At 42.2% G+C, this 21561-nt stretch overlaps 1 protein-coding gene and 1 non-coding gene across 12 annotated transcripts in view; both read left to right on the top strand.

The window, feature by feature from the left end:
• SEC61A2 (SEC61 translocon subunit alpha 2) overlaps nucleotides 1–21561 on the top strand; it is a 72125-nt gene that overhangs the window by 16039 nt on the left and 34525 nt on the right. For all 11 annotated transcript variants that reach the window (XR_008660666.1, XR_008660665.2, XM_055296640.2 and 8 more), the window contains 8 exons: nucleotides 845–923; nucleotides 7354–7485; nucleotides 7611–7720; nucleotides 13656–13809; nucleotides 14782–14942; nucleotides 15781–15978; nucleotides 18799–18990; nucleotides 20076–20152. Coding sequence is in view for 9 of the 11 variants with exons in the window: in XM_055296640.2 (XP_055152615.1) it covers nucleotides 845–923; nucleotides 7354–7485; nucleotides 7611–7720; nucleotides 13656–13809; nucleotides 14782–14942; nucleotides 15781–15978; nucleotides 18799–18990; nucleotides 20076–20152 (1103 nt within the window). In the remaining 2 variants the exon portion in view is untranslated. The remainder of the gene's footprint in view (nucleotides 1–844; nucleotides 924–7353; nucleotides 7486–7610; nucleotides 7721–13655; nucleotides 13810–14781; nucleotides 14943–15780; nucleotides 15979–18798; nucleotides 18991–20075; nucleotides 20153–21561) is intronic.
• Nucleotides 3408–3511, top strand: LOC129492448 (small nucleolar RNA U13). Its single transcript, XR_008660895.1, has one exon. It is a non-coding gene; the product is annotated as a small nucleolar RNA U13 (small nucleolar RNA).

The raw sequence follows: 21561 nt of genomic DNA, 5'->3' as shown, positions 1-21561 counted from the left end.
TGGTCTCCACCTCGGCCCCAAGTTGTGACAACCAAAAATGTCTCTAGATGTTGCCAAATGTCTTGGGTGGGGGCTAAAATCACCCCTGGTTTAGAATTGCTATTTTATATTTAGTTTTATGACATAAGTACTTCTTCCATGTTATTACAGATTGAGTAAGCATAATTTTTAGTGGCCATGTAATATTCCATTGTGGATATCATCTTCAGTCTTAAACTGAGAAGAGTGACCTTGGCCGTCTTTAGTACATAGAGCTTTGCAAAATTATTCTATGACCAGGCAGGTATAATATTCCATAATCTACTGGTGGGAGTGTTTTTTAAATTGTGGTAAAAGTATAGAAAATATGCCATCTTAACGATTTCTAGATGTGCAGTTTAGTAACATTAGGAATATTCACATTGTTGTACCACCACACTCCGTAACCGTAAATACTAGTGAGTATTTACTAGTGAATGCACTAAGTAATGATTTGTTGTTTTTATTTTTATTTTCACTTTGTTTCTTTTAATTATTTTTTTATTAACTCTTATCTGTGTGATGGAATGTTTTTCTTTTTATTTTCTTTTTAATAAACAGCTTTACCTTGAAGATATGCTTGTTTTTGTTAAAGAACATAAGAATAGTTTTTAAAAAAGTATTGCAAACAGTAAGTGAATACACTGTAAATTAAGTGCACACTTTATACTTTTTTTTTTTTTGAGACAGAGTCTCCTGTCACCCAGGCTGGAGTGCAGTGGCGCGATCTCAGATCACTGCAGCCTCTGCCTCCTGGGTTCAAGCGATTCTTATGCCTCAGCCTTATATAATACAGTTTCATAAACTATTTTGTGTACTATTTTAGATCCCACTGTTTGGAATCATGTCATCAGATTCTGCAGATCCTTTCTACTGGATGAGAGTTATTCTGGCTTCCAATAGAGGTATGCGTGTCTTTTCTGTCTCCACACTCCTAACTCACAGCAAATAGATGGAAACGTGGATTAGCAATGAGTTTTCAGTGTCTACGGGGAGGGGGAGGATATCATTGCCTAGAAAAGCCTAACATGTAGATAATGACACACCGTGTGATTACCATTATCATAGAGAAACCTGTTCTTGGGTTTTCACGGACTAGAAAACCCTGATCTTCAGTGTCAAAGAAGGTGATGTCCAGGTAACATTGGAATTGGAGTCCAGGTGGGGCGCCGTGGCTCACCCCTGTAATCCCAGCACTTTGGGAGGCCAAGGTGGGCGGATGACCTGAGGTCAGGAGTTTGAGACCAGCCTGGCCAACATGGTGAAACCCCCTGTCTCTACTAAAAATAGAAAAATTAGCCAGGTGTGGTGGTATGCACCTGTAATCCCAGCTACTCAGGAGGCTGAGGCAAGAGAATCGCTTGAACCTGGGAGGTGGAGGTTGCAGTGAACTAAGATCGCACCACTGCAGTCCAGCCTGGGTAACAGAGTAAGACTCTGTCTCCAAAAAAAAAACAAAAAAGGAGTCCAGTGTGTGTGAGCCAATGGGGGAGCTCAGCTGGAGCTGAGCCTGAAGCCTCAAGCAGCATGGTTCATCTGGGAGATTGTGGCTGGGGATGCTGGACAGTGAGACTAGCAAGGGGTATGACCAGTCGTGAGGTTTCTTGCATTTAGGAACAGTGGTCGCCTCTTTTTTGGAAACACTTTTTTCAGGTGATCCTCCCACTTCAGCCTCCTGAGTAGCTGGGACTACAGGCGCGTGCCACAATGCCTGGCTAATTTTTGTAGTTTCGTAGAGATGAGGTTTTGCTATGTTGTCTGGGCTGGTCTTGAACTCCTGGGTTCATGCCATCCTCCCTCCCCAGCCTTTCAAAGTGCCGGGATTACAGGTGTGAGCCACTGTACCCAGCCTGGAAACACTTTAAGTAGATGGCAGATTTTTTTTGATGTTTTTAGGTTATAAAGGTAATATTGATTTATTATTTTAAAAATGCACTAGCAATTTATATACAGATTTATAGGAAGCTGAAAAGAAAAGTGTGACTTCTGAGGGGAGCTCTGGAGGAGTTGGTAGATTGGTGACTATCCATTGAGGCCTTTTCTTTGCACATACATTCACCTACATGTGTCTATATACTTCTTATAACTCAAAAGTAAGATGTCCTGTATATACTATTCTGCTACTTTGTTTACTTAATATCTTACATGAGCTGTTAATGGCCATGTTATTATTCCATTATAAGGATACACCGTGATTTATTTGATCATTCATTCAACAAATACTTACTGAGTTCATATTGTGTGTCAGCCTTTGTGCGAGGTGCCGAGATTAGAGCAATGAACAAGACAATGTCCCAGTTGTCATGGAGTTGATAGTTGCTGTTTGGGGAGGTGCCTGGGGTGGGGAAGGTGCTCTAGGAAGGTGATCTTTGAAGACACCTGCAGGAAGTGAGAGAGGAGGCCACATGAAGACCTGAGGGAAGGACATTCTAGGGAAGAGCCAGTGCAAAGGCCCTGAGGTGAGCCTGTGCTTGGTGTGTTCAAAGATCATTGAGGAGAGGCCGGGCGCAGAGGCTCACGCCTGTAATCCCAACACTTTGGGAGGCCGAAGCGGGCAGATCACTTGAGGTCAGGAGTCCGAGACCAGCCTGGGCAACAAAGCGAGACCCCATCTCTACTAAAAACACAAAAATTAGCCAGGCGTGGTCGCGTGTACTGTGGTCCCAGCCACTTGGGAGGCTGAGGTGGGAGGATGGCTCGATCCTGGGAGGCAGAGGTTGCAGTGAGCCAAGATCACGCCACTGCACTCTAGCCTGGGTGACACAGCCAGACCCTATCTCTAAAGAAAGGAACATTGAGGAGGTGAGTGTGGGGTGGAAGAAATGAAAGGAGGGAGGAGTGGTGGGACCTGATGTTGCAGATGTATCTAAGTCAGATCATGAAGGGCTTGGAGACCGTTGGATGGAGCACATTTGAAGGAAGATGGGAAACTTCTGCAGGCCACTAGCATCCTTTCTTGTCATATATTACGTTTTTTCCCCCGATTTCATGTCATTATAAACAATGCTACAATGAAGGCTATCACACCCTTCTGTAACTTTTTGATAGAATGAATTTCTAGAAGTTCAACTGCTAGGTCACAAGATAGGCACGCTAAAATTTTTGATAGAGAAAGCTAAATTATCTTCCAAAACAGTTGTTGGATTTTACACTCTCAGTGACAGTATATGAGAATGACCATTTCTCTTTCAACAGTGGATATTATTAGTATGTTAGTCCTTGTCAGTCAGACAGGTAAAAGCTGGCATCAGTTACTTAATTTTGATTTCTTTATAGATTGGTGAGTTTGAACATTGTTTTCTGTTTTTATGGAACATTTGTATTTCTTGTATAAGTGGACTTTTATTAGTGTGTTAGATTCCTTTTTGTTATAAGTAATAGGAAACTAGATGCTTTCGTCGTCTGTAGATGTGATGATTGGATCTTCACGCTCACGTGTGAGATGTGCCACTCTCCAGCCTTGTTAGGCTGTTGGGACATTACCCATCTGACATGAAAAGAAAAAAGAAAAAAAAATTTTTAAATAAAGGAGAAAAGGAATAGGAAATCACTGACTAGCTTAAACAGAAACATGATACTTGCTGGAAGGATACTGGTTATTTTTTGGAATCTAAAGTGGAGGTGAACAGCTAAGCCCCAGGAAGAGGGAGAGCCAGGCCAGCCCTTAGGCCTCAGCAGGAGGGATTGGTGAATATTTTCCATTTTCTGTGTGATTCAGCTCCACACTCCCAGATTTTTTTTTTTTTTTTGAGACCGAGTTTCGCTCTTGTTGCCCAGGCTGGAGTACAGTGGCGTGATCTTGGCTCCCTGCAACCTCCACTTCCCAGGTTCAAGCGATTTTCCTGCCTCAGCCTCCTGAATAGCTGGAATTAGAGGCACAGGCTACCATGCCCCGCTAATTTTTTGTATTTTTAGTAGAGACGGGATTTCACCATATTGGCCAGGCTGGTCTTGAATTCCTGACCTCAGGTGATCCACCCGCCTCTGCCTCCCAAAGTGCTGGGATTACAGGTTTGAGTCACTGTGCCTGGCCCCAGATTAGTTATTAGTTTAAAATTCCAGATGACCAGGGTTCACGCCAGGTAGGGTCAGCTTCCATTAGAGTTCCAGGGTTGCACAGTACAGGTTTGGATGCTGGGGGCTTACTCCTGTGCTGCATTTTCCTGAGAAAGCTTCATCAGGAGCAGACACATCATGTATCTGCTGTTTCCTTTTTAAATTGGTTTGTTCATTTTTTTATTTTTTTATTTTTTTTATTTTTTGAGATGGAGTCTCGCTGTGTCGCCCAGGCTGGAGTGCAGTGGCGTGATGTCAGCTCACTGCAAGCTCTGCCTCCTGGGTTCACACCATTCTCCTGCCTCAGTCTCCCGAGTAGGTGGGACTACAGGCGCCCACCACCACGCCTGGCTAATGTTTTGTATTTTTTAGTACAGGTGGGGTTTCACCGTGTTAGCCAGGATGGTCTCGATCTCCTGACCTTGTGATCCGCCTGCCTCAGCCTCCCAAAGTGCTGGGATTACAGGTGTGAGCCACTGTGCCCGGCCAGTTTGTTCATTTTTTAAATTGATTTGTAAGAGCTCGTTGCATATGAGAGATAAGAACTTTTTGTCATTTGTGTTTAATTTTTTTTTCTTCTTTTGGGACAGGCTCTTGCTCTGTTGCCCAGGCTGGAGTGCAGTGGTGCAAACACAGCTCACTGCAGCCTTGACCTCCTGGCCAAGTGATACTCCTGCCTTAGCCTCCCATGTAGCTGGGACCACAACCAGGCACCACCATGTCTGGCTAGTATTTTAATTTTTTGTAGAGACAGGGTCTCACTTTGTTGCCTAGGCTGCTCTCAAACTCCTGGCCTCAAGTGATCTGCCTGCCTCAGCCTCCTAAAGTGTTGGGATGACAGGCTTGAGCCACTGTGTCCGTCTAAATAGTTTTATTTTAACCATTATGCTGCCTTTTGCCACGTGGAAGTTTTGTAGTTGTATCTAATCATATCTTCCATCTTTTCCTTTGTGGTTTCTAGATTTTTTGCCATGGTTAGAAAGACTTTCTTCCCCAAGATGATAAGCTACTCACCCATATTTCCTTCTAGTATTTTTGTCATTTATTGTTTTTGTTTAAATTTTCTATACATGGAGGCTGGGTGCAGTGGCTCATGCCTGTAATCCCTGCACTTTGGGAGGCCGAGGAGGGCAGATTACTTGAGGTCAGGAATTTGAGACCAGACTGGCCAATGTAGTGAAACTCCATCTCTACCAAAAACACAGAAATTAGCCGGGCATGGTGGCTCACGCCTGTAATCTCAGGTAGTCGGGAGGCTGAGGCTGGAGAATCGCTTGAATCCAGGAGGTGGAGGTTGCAGTGAGCCAAGATCGTGCCATTGTACTCCAGCCTGGGTGACAGTGAGACTCTGTCTAAAAAAAAAAGACAAAAAATTTCTATACATGTAGCGTTTGTTTTGATGTGAAGCCTGAGGCATGAGGTAAGGAATCTAGGTTTAATTTCCTAAAAATGGCCAATTTTTTTGCCAAGGTCCATTCTTTTTTTCTCTACTGATTTGAAATGCCGTATTTCTTATATCAAATACTCATTAAAGCTTGATTAAGTCTATTTCTGAACTAGAGCTATTTGCAATAATAAATTTCGGTGATTTAACTTAAGAAATGTATCTAATGTCTTTTTTTTTTTTGAGACAAGAGTCTTACTGTGTCGCCCAGGCTGGAGTGCAGTGGCACAATCTCGGCTCACTGCAACCTCTGCCTCCCAGGTTCAAGCGAGTCTTCTGCCTCAGCTTCCTGAGTAACTGGGACTACAGGTGCCCACCACCACGCCCAGCTAATTTTTGTATTTTTAGTAGAGACGGGGTTTCACCATATTGGCCAGGCTGGTCTCAAACTCCTGACCTCATGATCCGCCCGCCTCAGCCTCCCAAAGTGCTGGGATTACAGGTGTGAGCCACCATGCCCGGCCATTTTTCTTTTTTTCTTTTTTTTTTTTTTTTTTTTATTTGAGACAGAATTTCGCTCTTGTTGCCCAGGCTGGAGTGCAATGGTGGAATCTTGGCTCACCACAACCTCCACCTCCCTGGTTGAAGCGATTCTCCTGCCTCAGCCTCCCAAATAGCTGGGATTACAGGCATGCACCATCATGCCTGGATACTTTTGTATTTTTATTAGAAATGGGGTTTCTCCATGTTGGTCAGGCAGGTCTCGAACTCCCGACCTCAGGTGATCTGCCCACCTTGGCCTCCCAAAGTGCTGGGATTATAGGTGTGAGCCACCATCCCTGGCTTTTTTTTTTTCTTTGAGATGGAGTCTCACTCTGTCGCCAGGTTGGAGTGCAGTGGTGCAATCTTGGCTCACTGCAACCTCCAACTCCTCGGTTCAAGGGATTCTCCTGCCTCAGCCTCCCGAGTAGCTGGGACTACAGGTGCACGCCACCACACCCGGCCAATTTTTGTATTTTCAGTAGAGACGGCCAGGATGGTCTCAATCTCCTGACCTCAGGTGATCCGTTGGCCTTGGCCTCCCAAAGTGCTGGGATTACAGGCATGAGCCACCACGCCTGGCCAATAAGTCTATCTAATGTCTTAAACACTAAAACATGTTTTTATTTTTTACTATTGAGGAAGTATCTGAGACGACATCAAAAATCCCCCTTAAGTTGGACTATTTTCTCACATGAAGGCCACCTTTTCAGCATTTATGAAAACAGGATTGAAGGGAGTCATGTGACAGAGTGGCCCAGGAAAAGTCTCGGCACTGTAGAATTACTTGATTCCATACCTTCCTTATACACTTGGCATATTTGATTTTCTTATTTCTCCCTGTAAATTCTATTTTTTTGGTTTGTTTTTGAGACAGAGTCTCACTCTGTTGCCCAGGCTAGAGTGCAGTGGCACAATCTCGGCTTACTGCAACCTCTGCCTTCCAGGTTCAAGCGATTCTCCTGCCTCAGACTCCTGAGTAGCTGGGATTACAGGTGCCCACCACCACACCTGGCTAATTTTTGTATTTTTAGTAGAGACGGGGTTTCACCATATTGGCCAGTTGGTCTTGAACTCCTGACCTCAGGTGATCCACACACCTCGGCCTCCCAAAGTGCGGGGACTGCAGGCGTGAGCCACTGCCCCAAGCCTATAGTACTTTTTATTCAGGGCATTGCTGCAGGATTGTGTTAATACATGAGAAGTTTTCTTAGCAATTAATGTTTAAGAAATGAAAATTTGCTTGTTAAAATTTACACGTGTTTCAGTTGAGGTAATTAGGGAGTGCGACACCTCTAAATCAGTTTGTATCATGTACAACAAACATTGCACACTTCTCTCCCCTTCCTTTCCAGGAACTTTAATGGAATTGGGTATCTCCCCAATTGTAACATCTGGTTTGATTATGCAGTTGTTAGCTGGAGCCAAAATCATTGAAGTTGGAGATACACCGAAAGATAGAGCTTTATTCAATGGAGCCCAGAAACGTGAGCATTAATGCAGTTAAAGAGCATTTTCCAAATTTGAGACTGCTCGTGGTAAAGATGTTTTCTCTAGTGTTTTCTTCTCTTTGGTGGTAAGCATGCTCTCCTTTCCCCCCAACTTTCATCAGTGTTTGGTATGATCATTACCATTGGGCAAGCCATTGTGTATGTCATGACGGGGATGTACGGGGATCCTGCGGAAATGGGTGCCGGGATCTGTCTCCTGATCATCATTCAGGTAAGAAATCCTATATTTTCCTATGCAGATAACAAAACGGTTTGATTCCTTTTTCCTTTTCTAACAGTTTTTTAGGTGATTGGCTTATTCATTTTCTTACTTTTGAATTATTTAATTCTAGTATTTTGATCATTGAAGTGATACATGTAAAATTTTTTTAAAACCTTCTATGACCGTGATGTGTTCAAATTGTGTTGATGTGAAAAATTCAAATTTACTCTAATAGCTTCATAATTGCACAATACAAAGAATTATGGATCAACTGTATTTTACTGATTCTTGAGACACACATTTGTCACATTTTGATGTCTCTGGAGTCAGGATGTTTTTGTACAGTAAACAGTGCCTTCCACTTGCGGTCTGCCAGGAGGCAGTCATGGTGTTGTCACCGCCTGCGCGTGTGTCAGCCTGTTAGGTCATCCTGACCTGAGTTGGCTGAGTGTGTTCTTCACAGAAAGGGTGTTTGTGTTCAATCGCTGTCTAAAGGTGTTCAGAAAATCTGTTGTGATTTGTAACTGAAATGAAAGTTATTGTTTATGTGTAGAAGGGCAAGCTAGATGATAAATATCTACCTCTAGGTCTAAAATACCTTTCTGTAAGTAGAAAATTAAAATTCTTTGCAATAAGGTAGGTATTGTGTCATAAGTTAATTGGTAGTATTCATTTCTTAGTAGTACACAAAATAATGATGTTTTAAATGGTAATATCTTAGAGTCCGTGAAACACTATTTATACACACATAAATATATCCCATGGGTTTTTTAAATGGATGCTTGGGAATGGAATTTTTAAAGGTCAACATAATTATCAGTGTCCTAAGTATCTTTTTTTTTTTTTTTTTTTTTTTTTGAGACAGAGTCTCACTCTGTTGCCTGGGCTAGAGTGCAGTGGCATGATCTCAGCTCACTGCAACCTCTGTCTCCCATGTTCAAGCAATTCTCCTGCCTCAGCCTCCTGAGTAGCTGAGATTACAGGTGCCTGCCACCACGCCCAGCTAATTTTTTGTATTTTTAATAGAGACGGGGTTTCACCATGTTGGCCAGGCTGGTCTTGAACTCCTGACCTCGTGATTCGCCGCGTCGGCCTCCCAAAGTGCTGGGATTACGGGCGTGAGCCACTGAGCCCAGCCCTAAGTATCTTAAAAGTATGTTAAGTTTAGAAGATATTTCTCTATTGTACAATCCTTAAAAGCCGTTTAGATAAATTACTCAAGAACAGATCATACTTAAGTTATCTTTCTTGTGTTTTGAAAAGAAGTTTGTTTAAGTTAATAAAGAATGGGTATCTGGAGTCCTGATTTTCTTGGAAATGCCTCTTCTTGTTGACTTTATGAAATTGGGATTAGTTTAGGAAATTTTTTTTTTTTTTGAGACAGCGTCTCGCTCTGTTGCCAGGCTGAAGTGCAGTGGCGCGATCTTGGCCCACTGCAACCTCCCCTTCCTGGGTTCAAGCGATTCTCCTGCCTCAGTCTCCTGAGTAGCTGGGACTACAGGTGCGCACCACCACGCCTAGCTAATTTTTGTATTTTTAGTAGAGACGGGGTTTCACCATGTTGGCCAGGATGGTCTTGATCTCTTGACCTCGTGATCCGCCTGCCTTGGCCTCCCAAAGTGCTGGGATTACAGGCATAAGCCACCGTTCCTGGCCAGGTATTTTTTTCTATCAGTTCAAAAGATCAAGATCAAGCTGAGAAAAATATTTTTTAATAATCTCAAATACCAGTTTATTAATATATACATAGAAGGAAATCGGACTGTCTCAGACTGGCATGGTTGAGCATTCTGGTTTTTTTGTTTTTGTTTTTGGTTTTTTTTTTGAGATGGAGTTTCACTCTTGTTGCCCAGGCTAGGGTGTAATGGTGCAATCTCAGCTCGGCACGATCTCGGCTCACTGCAACCTCTGCCTCCCGGGTTCAAGCGATTCTCCTGCCTTAGCCTCTCAAGTAGCTGGGATTACAGGCATGCACCATCATGCCCGGCTAATTTTGTACTTTTTTAATAGAGACGGGGTTTCTCCATGTTGGTCAGGCTGGTCTTGAACTCCCAACCTCAGAAGAACCGCCCTCAGCCTCCCAAAGTGCTGGGATTACAGAGCATTCTGTTTTTTAAATTAGAAACGTTATGTAGGAAGCAAAACATGATTATTTAATGAATGTGACTTATATCCAGGAAAGTTATGCTGTTCGAGTGTTTATTTAGCATTGTTAACAATAAACATGACTTTTCTAATGAGATGGAATTGTTTTGTCATTTGACCAGGGCAGGAATTTTTTTTTTATTTTTATTTTTTTGAGACGGAGTCCTGCTCTGTCTCCCAGACTGAAGTGCAGTGGTGCAATCTTGGCTCACTGCAACCTCCACCTCCCAGGTTCAAGCAATTCTGCCTCAGCCTCCCCAGTAGCTGGGATTACAGGGGCCTGCCACCACGTCCAGCTAGTTTTGTATTTTTAGTAGAGATGGGATTTTGCCATGTTGGCCAGGCTGGTCTTGAACTCCTGACCTTAGGTGATCCACCTGCCTCGGCCTTCCAAAATGCTGGGATTACAGGCGTGAGCCACCACGCCCGGCCCAGGGCAGGAATTTTTAATGAAAATCAGGTTATTTGGAAGCTTTCTGATCCCCAGTGTGTTCGCATTTGGTAGAAGATACGTTTCCTTAAAGAATAACTGTCAGATGTGGTGGCTCACACCTGTAATTCCAGCACTTTGAGAGGCCGAGATGGGTGGTTCACTTGAGGTCAGGAGTTTGAGACCAGTTTGGCCAACATGCGGAAACCCTGTCTCTACTAAAAACACAAAAATTGGCCGAGTGCAGTGGCTCACACCTGTAATCCCAGCACTTTGGGAGGCCGAGGCGGGCAGATCACGAGGTCAGGAGATCGAGACCATCCTGGCCAACATGGTGAAACTCTGTCTCTACTAAAAATACAAAAATTAGCAGGGCATGGTGGCAGCTATTCGGGAGGCTGAGGCCGAACCCAGGAGGCGGAGGTTGCAGTGAGCTGAGATTGCACCACTGCACTCCAGCCTGGCGACAAAGCGGGACTCCGTCTCAAAAACTAAAATAAAGTAAAACCACAAAATTTAGCCAGGCGTGGCGGTGTGTGCCTGTAATCCCAGCTACTAGGGAGGCTGAGGCAGGAGAATCGCTTGAACTGTGGAGTCGGAGTTTGCAGTGAGCCGAGGTCACACCACTGCCCTCCAGCCTGGGCGACAGAGTGAGACTCTGTCTCAAAAAAAAAAAAAAAAAAAAAAAAAAAGATTAACTTTGTCTTTGTCTTTATTTGTCCATTTACAAATCACTTGATTGGCAAATTTATAGCCCTTGGGAATTAGGGAAAGAGGCACATTGAATGGAGTCTGATTTTAGTATCTTTCAGGGCTTAGGGTTTCTCTTCATATGCTTTAGGCATTGTTGAGGGTATGGACAGGCCAGTTGTTGCCTTAAGTTTTGTTTCTTTACAGCATTTTCTTTCTGCAATCCAGAGTTTAGAATAATCTTGATTTTTAAAAGACACTTAGAACTGGCATGTAGCTCGTAGAACATTATACATCAAGGAAAGGTCTCTAGTATCTCACTTAAGGATCTATTCGGATTCCTAAGGAATCTCCACTGAGCGATTCTCAGCCAGCTAGCTACAGGATTGACTTCTTAAAGAGTCAATTATGGATTTAAATTGATATAAAATAGAGTTAAGCTATTTTGCTGTTCATTTTCAGTATTCAGAAGTCAGAAATACAGTCCAAGAATGAAACAACTAAAGTGGATGTATACTGATTCATTTACATGAATTCTGATATACAAATATGTGTGTTATGGTTAATTCTTCTAGTGTTAATGTATAAAGAGGTATGTCATGTTTGATTATAGGTGGGCAGTGACCCATTTGTGTCTTTTCAAGGCGTTGCTAACATTGAAAATATGTGGATACACTGAAGAGCTATGATTGGATCAGTGTGTTTCACCCAGAAACATAGGTTTTGAAAACTGTTTGCATGCCGTTGTGGAAGGTATTTCTCACCCTATTTGTTCATGTTTCATTCACATGGTTAGTGTTTTTCAGCTAGTGAGTTTAGAAATCTAAATAGCAGGTCTTGATTAACATTTTAAAAAACTATTAGAGAATATCAATGTGCATGGCACATAATAAAGGTAAGTATGTTTTGACATACTGAACAAAAGATAGTTTGACAAAACCAAGTTGTGTGTAGGTGTTGTGCAGGGTTAAAATGTTAAGTGCCATATTTATACCAGCTCATCATTCATGTCGTCCATTCCCCGTGAACACATGGCAGTTAGGGTTCTGGGTCCCATCACTGTAGACGCTGCTGTCACTTCCTGGGTTCTCATCCTTTTTCACAGGCATGCATGATATTTACTGGCTTTTATTCCCTTAATTATAGAAACCGTTTCTCATTTCTGTATAATTTCTTCCTCCCTTTGGAAAAACCCGAGTTTAATTTTCACAGGACATACGTGAACCACTCTGTAGTCCAGCGGTCACTGTTCTGAACAGGGGGTGTGGAGAATTAGAGTTGTTTCAAAGCTGCTGTGGGACTCTGGAGAGGTCCCTTCTCAAGGCCCATCACGATGCTTTGTGTGGCTGATGTTCATGGACGGCTGTTGCCTCCTGCATAGGATGGGTTTCTCTATTTATGATGGAGAGTCTCTGTTCACTTATTACATGATTGTGCTTGAATAGAATCAGTAGTAAGTCCTAACCTCTACATTATTTTGTCAAAATGTCAAACTTGGTTTTCAAGCAGTAAAGGATTAGCGTGATCTCTCTTAGAAGTTTGGAGAATCGTACCCTTTCTCCTGCCCATTGAAACTCAGCCTAAAAGCCTGTAAATAGACAAGTTAGGCTCTGTCCAACTACTGAAATGGCAGTTAAGGAGAAAAACAACACTGTGTAAGGTAAGCATGCCTAAAATGGTCTCATGTGGTTAGTTTGGTCGCTCTTCCAGCAGGTGATACTGGATAAAGTGAGTACAAAATGAGGGTGGGCGGCTTGAGAGCTGGGAGGAATGGAAGTGACTTCCTCACTTCTGCTGGAGGGTGTCTTTAAAGTGGGGACATGTGTGAGGTTGGAGGCATGGAAGCATATTGTCTTCCTGTCTTGATTAGGTTATTCGAGTGCAGGGAAGGGGTCATGTGACTGAGGAGGTCACTTGAAAGGCTAGGGACTGTTTTTAATTAATGCATGCTTTTACAGGAATGTCTTCTCCAAGAAGCAAGTTCAGAATTTTCAATATCCCATAAAGTCAATATGCTTTCATTTTTAAAAACATTATGAGCTTAACCTTAACTGTCTTCAAATTTACATTCAATCTTTGTCACTGTGTATAGAATGCATTTTTACATTGTTGCTCGAGTACGTATTTGAGTACATATTTGTGTTCTAGTTTTTTGTTCTGTACACATTGTATAGAATATACATATATATAATATATATAATGCTTTTTTCAAAGGATCAACACAGCCCTTAGACTTATCCTTTGATGAGTGTACATTTCCATCTTGCTATTATACCAGAATTCATCTGACTTTTTACTTCCTTGGAGGTATTTGGGATGTTTTCAGTTTCTTGCTGTCATAAATTCTAGAATACTGTGATCATTTTTTGTTTCAGTGTGCTTTTCAAACAGGCTTTATTTAAACATTGCAAAAGAAACTATTCAGATAAGTGTAAATAGACTTTAAAAGTTGAAATGTCTGCTTTATAATGCAACAGTATTTCCAGTCCTCTTACTGTCCTGGATTGGCCTGAGTAAATGAAAGCAGGCCAAAAGATGCAGTTGGTCATCACAGTGAGATTGCAACGATCAGGCCTTAATATTCAAAATGCCCCTAGCTTGGAAGTAGCCAATGGTGTTCCTCTCCCCCTTTCTTGAGTTTGTTCTTGCTTCCGCTTACTTGCATTTCTTTCCCCACAGTTGTTTGTTGCTGGTTTGATTGTGCTGCTGTTAGATGAGCTGCTACAGAAGGGTTACGGCTTGGGGTCTGGGATTTCCCTCTTTATTGCCACCAACATCTGTGAGACCATTGTCTGGAAGGCCTTTAGTCCCACTACCATTAACACTGGCAGAGGTACATCGCACAGTGACTGCAACTGCACGCGTTTTGCTGGATGTGTGCTGGGAACAAACCCATCGTGTCGCAGTACATGCCTAGAGCCATTCTGGTTTGCTCTCCTAGGGGATAAGGAATGCGAATTCTTCAAAACTTAATAAGCAGAGATTTGTGGAGTAAGCAATACTACCTCAGAGAGAATAGTATCAAAATTTTAGCCTCTGCTCATTTAAAATTTCAGTGGTTGCAAACAGATTTTCAAAATTTCGTTTGTTAACCTTGCTGAAGGCATTGCTGCAGAAGTCATTTATTTGACTGATTTCCGCATCCGTAGGGGGATAAAAAGGTAGTGGATTTTAGATTTTTCAAATGAAAAGACTGTTGTTCTTTGAATCCACCTGGAGCACCCCAACTTTGCTGCTCTTCTAATTGGCTTTGTAATAGCACCGAAGTTTTGAAATATTTCATTCTCTCTTTCCCCTTCCTCATCTCCACTTCTAACAGATACTGTCCTAAGTGGTTAATACCTAAACTCTCATCCCAGCCTTAAGAAAACTGTAATGATGATTAATGTTCTTGGTGCGGTAAACTTCGAGGCAGGCTCAATAGAGTGACATCTGTCTCTTATTCTGACATCTCTGCTCTGCTTCGCTGCTGTTTATTTTTCCTAAAAACACTCTCTCCCTTCCCTGAAGTAAAGGAGAGGCAAATCTCTATGAATGAAATTTTGCTTTGGTAAATTTTATGTTGTATGTTTTCTTCAAGAATAGTCTCTTGAGAAAACTTCGGATTTATGCTATAAAAACATAGATTTGCCTCAATGATCTAAATGTTTGTAGAACCTGCTCACATGGCTATATCATAAAGCAAACATTGGTAAATTCTTTTGACTCATATTTTCTGCTGTATACTGGACTTTCACGGTTAGTTTGAGCTTTGGGACAGCTTTGGACGATGAGTCCACAGGTCCTGTCTGTCTTGATTTTCCAGGTACTGAGTTTGAGGGTGCAGTCATAGCTCTGTTCCATTTGTTGGCCACCAGGACGGACAAAGTCCGAGCTTTACGGGAGGCGTTTTATCGGCAGAACTTACCCAATCTCATGAACCTCATTGCTACAGTTTTTGTGTTTGCTGTTGTTATATATTTCCAAGTAAGTATAATCTTTTCACCAAAGTAAGTGGGATGTGGATTTTTCTTTTGCTCTTAAAGAGAATGCCATCTGACATGCTGTTGTTTAACAAGTCAGGGTTTAAGATCAAGGGAAGTATAATTTTGCAATTAGAGTCTCCAGACTCTGATTTTAAGGTGTGAAATATTGGAGTCTCTGTACTTTTTTTGTTTTTTGTTTTGACCCATCAGCAGGAAGCAGACTCTCGACACTTTAAAAGGCAGAACGTCTCTGTTAGCATTGTCTTTTCTTTTCTTTTTTTTCCTGAGACAGAGTTTTGCTCTTGTTGCCCAGGCTGGAGTGCAGTGGCGCGATCTTAGCTCACTCCAACCTCCTCCTCCCGAGTTCAAGTGATTCTCCTGCCTCAGCTTCCTCAGTAGCTGAGATTACAGGCACGTGCCACCACGCCCAGCTAATTTTTTTTTTTTTTTTTTTTGAGATGGAGTCTTGCTCCGTCTCCAGGCTGGAGTGCAATGGCACAATCTCGGCTCACTGCAACCTCCGCCTTCTGGGTTCAAGCGATTCCCCTGCCTCAGACTCCTGAGTAGCTGGGACTAAAGGTGCATATCACCATGCCCAGCTAATTTTTTTATTTTAGTAGAGATGGGATTTCACCACGTTGGCCAGGATGGTCTCGATCTCCTGACCTCGTGATCCGCCCGCCTCGGCCTCCCAAAGTGTTGGGATTACAGGCGTGAGCCACGGCGCCCGGCAGGCATTGTCTTTTGATCCTCCCCACTGTTCTGTTTTCCCCTCTCTGGTCTCTGTTTTTTTCTTTATGTGTCTAGCTCCCCCACTTACTCTCAGTTTCCTTTTTTAGGGATTTCGCGTTGATCTGCCCATTAAGTCAGCCCGCTACCGAGGACAGTACAGCAGCTACCCCATCAAACTCTTCTACACCTCCAACATCCCCATCATCCTCCAGTCGGCCTTGGTGTCAAACCTGTATGTTATTTCCCAGATGCTGTCTGTTCGATTTAGTGGCAACTTTTTAGTAAATTTACTAGGACAGTGGGCCGTGAGTATTATGTTTATTTATATTATTTACAGTTTATTATAATTTGCATTTCATGGTCGTATTTTTAATGGAATGAGGTCGACATCGGAGCATTTGCTATATTTTCAGATTCACTTACCTATATAGCAGAGTTTAGTAGTTAGCTGGAAGAACTGGTAAATGTTGCAGAAGTAAGATTGCCCAAGTGCTTTTTATTATTTTGCTGTCTAGGAAGCACTTTCACATCTCATTTGAATGACCTTTTAAGCTAAAATTGTGGTTGATTTCATAAAAGTAATTTCATATTTTGTCATCTTATTCCAGTATTGTCTATAATAACGTTTTCTAAAAAATGCTATTTGCTGGCTAGGTGCGGTGGCTCACTCCTGTAATCCCAGGACTTTGGGAGGTTGAGGTGGGTGGATCACCTGAGGTTAGGAGTTCGAGACCAGCCTGGCCAACATGGTGAAACCCCATCTCTACTAAAAATACAAAAATTAGCCAGGCGTGGTGGCAGGTGCCTGTAGTCCCAACCATTCAGGAGGTCAAGACAGGAGAATTGCTGGAACCCAGGAGATGGAGGTTGCAGTGAGCTGAGATCACGCCACTGCACTCCAGCCTGGGTGACAGAACGAGACTCCATCTCCAAAAAATAAAAACAAAAAACGCAATTTGCTGCTGCTAACATATGATATACTGGACTCATCCTAACCTTTCCTATCTCCCACCCCGCCTCCAGGCCTCCTCCATTTTTCATGGTCTGAATGGCAATAAACCAGCTTGTGATGAGCTAGGCTAGAGATAAGCGTGCTATTAACTAGATGGTAGAGACAGCGGTGCTGCTAGTAATATAATCCTGTGCATTCTCATATACATCCTCCTTGTCATAATTTTTTTTTTTTTTTGAGACAGAGTCTCGCTCTTTTGCCCAGGCTGGAGTGCAATGGTACGATCTTGGCTCACTGCAAGCTCCGCCTCCCAGGTTCACGCCATTCTCATGCCTCAGCCTCCCAAGTAGCTGGGACTACAGGCACCCGCCACCATGCCCGGCTAATTTTTTGTATTTTTAGTAGAGACGGGGTTTAACTGTGTTAGCCAGGATGGTCTCGATCTCCTGACCTCGTGATCCACTCGCCTCGGCCTCCCAAAGTGCTGGGATTACAGGTATGAGCCACCACACCCAGCCCATAATTTTTTCTAAAGCCGTCTAGCCACGCTGTTATTGAAGCGTGAGTTACTGTGGGACTGAATTTTCATTGGTTTAACTTCTGTCACCTAACAAAGCGGTATTTTCCCTCTTAAAATTATAGATTTTAGCCAGGCATGTTGGCTCTCATCTGTAATCCCAGCACTTTGGGAGAATAAGGAGAGAGGAAAGCTTGAAGGCCAGGAGTTGGAGATCTGTATGGGCAACATAGCGAGACCCCATCCCTACAAAAAAATTTAAAAACTAGCCGGGCACAGTGTTACGTGCCTGTAGTCCTAGCTACTTGGGAGGCTGAGGTGGGAGGATTGCTTGAGCCCAGGAGTTCGAAGCTACAGTGAGCTGTAATCATACCACTGCATGCCAGCCTGGGTAACAGAGTGAGACCGTGTCTCAAAAATAATAGAATTTTAAAAGACTAATGTCCTTTATTCTTTGCCACAGTACGTAATTCTAGAATTTGCACCCCACCAAAGAATAGTATTTTTCTGTACAGTTATTCTTGAAATATGGTGTTTATTCTGTGCATTTGTCTTAATATGCTATCTTTTGCATTATAAGTTATAAAGACTCATACCTTTCTGCTTTTACTGAATGTCATTTAAAAAGAAAGTTTTTTTTAGATAATAAGACAGTAACTCATATATTAGTTGAAGGGAATAGGATTCCCTTTATTCATAATACTTCTTTTCCATTCATTTAAGAGAAATGTGATGACCTCTGTTGTATTTTGGCTAATATTATAACGAGGACAGGAAAGTCAAGAGACAGGAATAAGAAGAATGCTGTTTCTCCCCTCCTTAGAATAGTCCGGCAGCAGTTATTACTCTGATCAGAATTTCATAGTGTTAGTGCTTTGAGTAGTTGGTCCTGTGCAAATTGTGTTATGATTTTGAGTAAGATTCTTCTGAATGAGAGAATGATTGGGAGATAGTGCTTTTGATCTGGGATTAATGATTCTAGGGGCACAGTAAAGAAATCATTGGGCAGTCATAAATTCAAGAACCAGATACTGTAATCATTGCAACTAAAAATTGGTTTCTCACCCCCTATCTGTATACCCCAAAACTTTATTTAATATGAGCAAATAATGCTGTTCCTGTTTCTGTAAGGCTTATATAGATAAAAATCCACTTTTTATAAATACTTATTAAAAGATTGCTCCTTATAATAACATAGAAACCACATGAAGCCTAGGCAGTAAGTTAAAGTCTTACGTCAGTATTTTAGTGGATTGCATTAATGTTTTCATATGGAAGGATCATTCATAGGGATCTTAATGTACTGACTGGATACTCTCATAGCTCAGAAAATTTCAGATTTTAAGTATAATCAGAGGTTGATTGTAAATGTAATCATATTCCTATTTTCAGTAATGGAAGATTTTGTAATATATTACAATTTTTAAAAATGACTCAATATTTTCACAGTGTCTTGCATGTAATAGGTGTTCATCGTATGACTTTGAAGGAGTGAAGGTAGTAGACACAAAAGTACATTCTGAAGCTACATAGAATTACTAGCTGTAGATGCCTTGAACTTAAAACACCGTCATTTCTGAGAAGTTTGAAGTGTCATACAAATGTATTCCTGACTAATTAGGTTGACCACTTGTTCTTTGTACTCCTGTTCTGTAGGATGTCAGTGGGGGAGGACCCGCACGTTCTTACCCCGTTGGAGGCCTTTGTTACTATCTTTCTCCTCCGGAGTCCATGGGCGCCATCTTTGAGGATCCTGTCCATGTCGTTGTTTATATCATCTTCATGTTGGGATCATGTGCATTCTTCTCTAAGACATGGATTGAAGTGTCTGGTTCCTCAGCCAAAGATGTAAGTGTTTGGTTTATTTTAAAATAAAACTCTTGGCAATGCGTGGTGGTGCACATCTGTAATCGTAGCACTTTGGGAGGCTGAGGCAGCTGGATCGCTTCACCTCAGGAGTTTTGAGACCAGCCTGGGCAACATAGCGAGGCCTCGTCACAACTGAAAAAATACAAAAACAAATTAGCCAGGCAAGGTGGTGCGTGCCTGTGGTCCCAGCTACTTGGGAAGTTGAGACAGAGCATTAACGCTTGAGTCCAGGAGGTGGAGGTTGCAGTGAGCCAAGATTGCACCACTGTACTCTAACATGGGTGACAGAGCGAGATCCTGTCTCAAAAAAACAAAAAAGGCCAGGCGCAGTGGTTCACGCCTGTAATCCCAGCACTTCGGGAGGCCGAGGTGGGCAGATCACAAGGTTAGGAGATCGAGACCATCCTGGCCATCGTGGTGAAACCCCTTCTCTACTAAAAATACAAAAATTAGCTGGGCGTGGCAGCGCGTGCCTGTAATCCTAGCCACTCAGGAGGCTGAGGCAGGAGAATCGCTTGAACCTGGGAGTCGGAGGTTGCAGTGAGCCGACATTGTGCCACTGAACTCCAGCCTGGCGACAGAGCTAGACTCCGTCTCCAAAATAAATAAATAAATAGATAAATAAAAAATTTTTAAAAAAGTAAAATAAAACTTTGTTTTTGGAAAATTCATATTTAATTGTCAAAATAGTAGTTGATACACTCCTTTATAACTTTAATTTATACATTTTTAATGAGTCAGTGTCACCCCAACAGGCTAAAAATTGGTTCCCAAAAGGTAAAAAATTCTTAGATATTACAGTGGTTTGCAACCCTCCTGCAAAACAAAATCTTGTTTGGTAATTGAAGAAGGGTTGAGAAGCACCGGTTTCATATGGTTAACATGGAGCGGACTGGCACTGAAGCTTTGGTTTCCTCAGGCTTAATGCAAATGATATGACAATGCAACTTTCAGGTTATTGTATGTTACTTGTTAGTGTGTGGTGAGCACTTCGCATAGAACGTGGTGGATGTAAGCAGTGAAATGTTAGAGTTGGATTTTGAAAGTAGTTTTTCTCTTGACAGGTAGCTAAACAGCTGAAAGAACAGCAGATGGTGATGAGGGGTCACCGAGATACCTCTATGGTTCATGAGCTTAACAGGTAAGGCCACTAGACTGATGCCTTTATAGGCCTGTGTTTGTGTTTCAGTCTTTCAGTGATGGCTAAATGTTTTTCTTTGTTCAAGTTCATATTTAAAGCCCTTCTATTCACACAGATGAATCAAAATTTCACACAAAACTTGTTTTCCATGTCAAAACCAACACCTGAATTATTCATTGAAGTTGTGAGCACTGCCCTGCTCATCCCAGTGATAAAATCTTGCAGATCGGTGCTGTTCTCAGCATTGGCTGGCTGCACATAAAATCACCAGAGAGCTTTTAAAAAGGATTTCCCAGGAACTGTGGCTTATTTGGTCTGGGGTGAGTTCCAGGCATCAGGGTTTTATTTTTTGGTAACAGCTTTATTGAGATAAAATTCAGATAATGTGTAATTCACTCACTTGAAGTATATTGTTCAGTGTTTCTTAGTATATTCAGACTTGTACAGTCATAAGTTTAAACACATTTTCACCACCCAGAAAGAAACCCAGTACCTACTAGCCCACCTCCCCAAACACCAGCCCCAGACAGCCACTTTTAACTTTGTCTCTAGAGATTTGCCTATTCTGTACATTTCATATAAACGGAAACATATAATGTATGTTATTTTGTAAGTGGCTTCTTCCACTTGGCATCATGTTTTCACAGTTCATATGCTTAATTCTTTTCATGAATAATATTCAATTGTAGGGCTTTACCACACTTTATCAGTTGATAGAAATCTGGGTTGTTTCCACTTTATTATTATTATTATTATTATTATTTAAGTTTTAGGGTACATGTGCACAATGTACAGGTTTGTTACATATGTATCCATGTGCCATGTTGGTGTGCTGCACCCATTAACTCGTCATTTAGCATTAGGTATATCTCCTAATGCTATCCCTTCCCCCTCCCCCCACCCCACAACAGTCCCTGGAGTGTGATGTTCCCCTTCCTGTGTCCATGTGTTCTCATTGTTCAATTCCCACCTATGAGTGAGAACATGCGGCGTTTGGTTTTTTGTCCTTGCGATAGTTTACTGAGAATGATGATTTCCAGTTTCATCTACGTCCCTACAAAGGACATGAACTCATCCTTTTTTATGGCTGCATAGTATTCCATGGTGTATATGTGCCACATTTTCTTAATCCAGTCTATCGTTGATGGACATTTGGGTTGGTTCCAAGTCTTTGCTATTGTGAATAGTGCCACAATAAACATACGTGTGCATGTGTCTTTATAGCAGCATGATTTATAGTCCTTTGGGTATATAGCCAGTAATGGGATGGCTGGGTCAAATGGTATTTCTGGTTCTAGATGCCTGAGGAATCGTCACACTGACTTCCACAATGGTTGAACTAGTTTACAGTCCCACCAACAGTGTAAAAGTGTTCATGCTTCTCCACATCCTCTCCAGCACCTGTCGTT

Source organism: Symphalangus syndactylus, chromosome 10 (assembly GCF_028878055.3).
Source record: "Symphalangus syndactylus isolate Jambi chromosome 10, NHGRI_mSymSyn1-v2.1_pri, whole genome shotgun sequence".
In the NCBI taxonomy this organism is placed as follows: domain Eukaryota; kingdom Metazoa; phylum Chordata; class Mammalia; order Primates; family Hylobatidae; genus Symphalangus; species Symphalangus syndactylus.
This window is presented reverse-complemented; position numbering and strand designations above follow the sequence as displayed.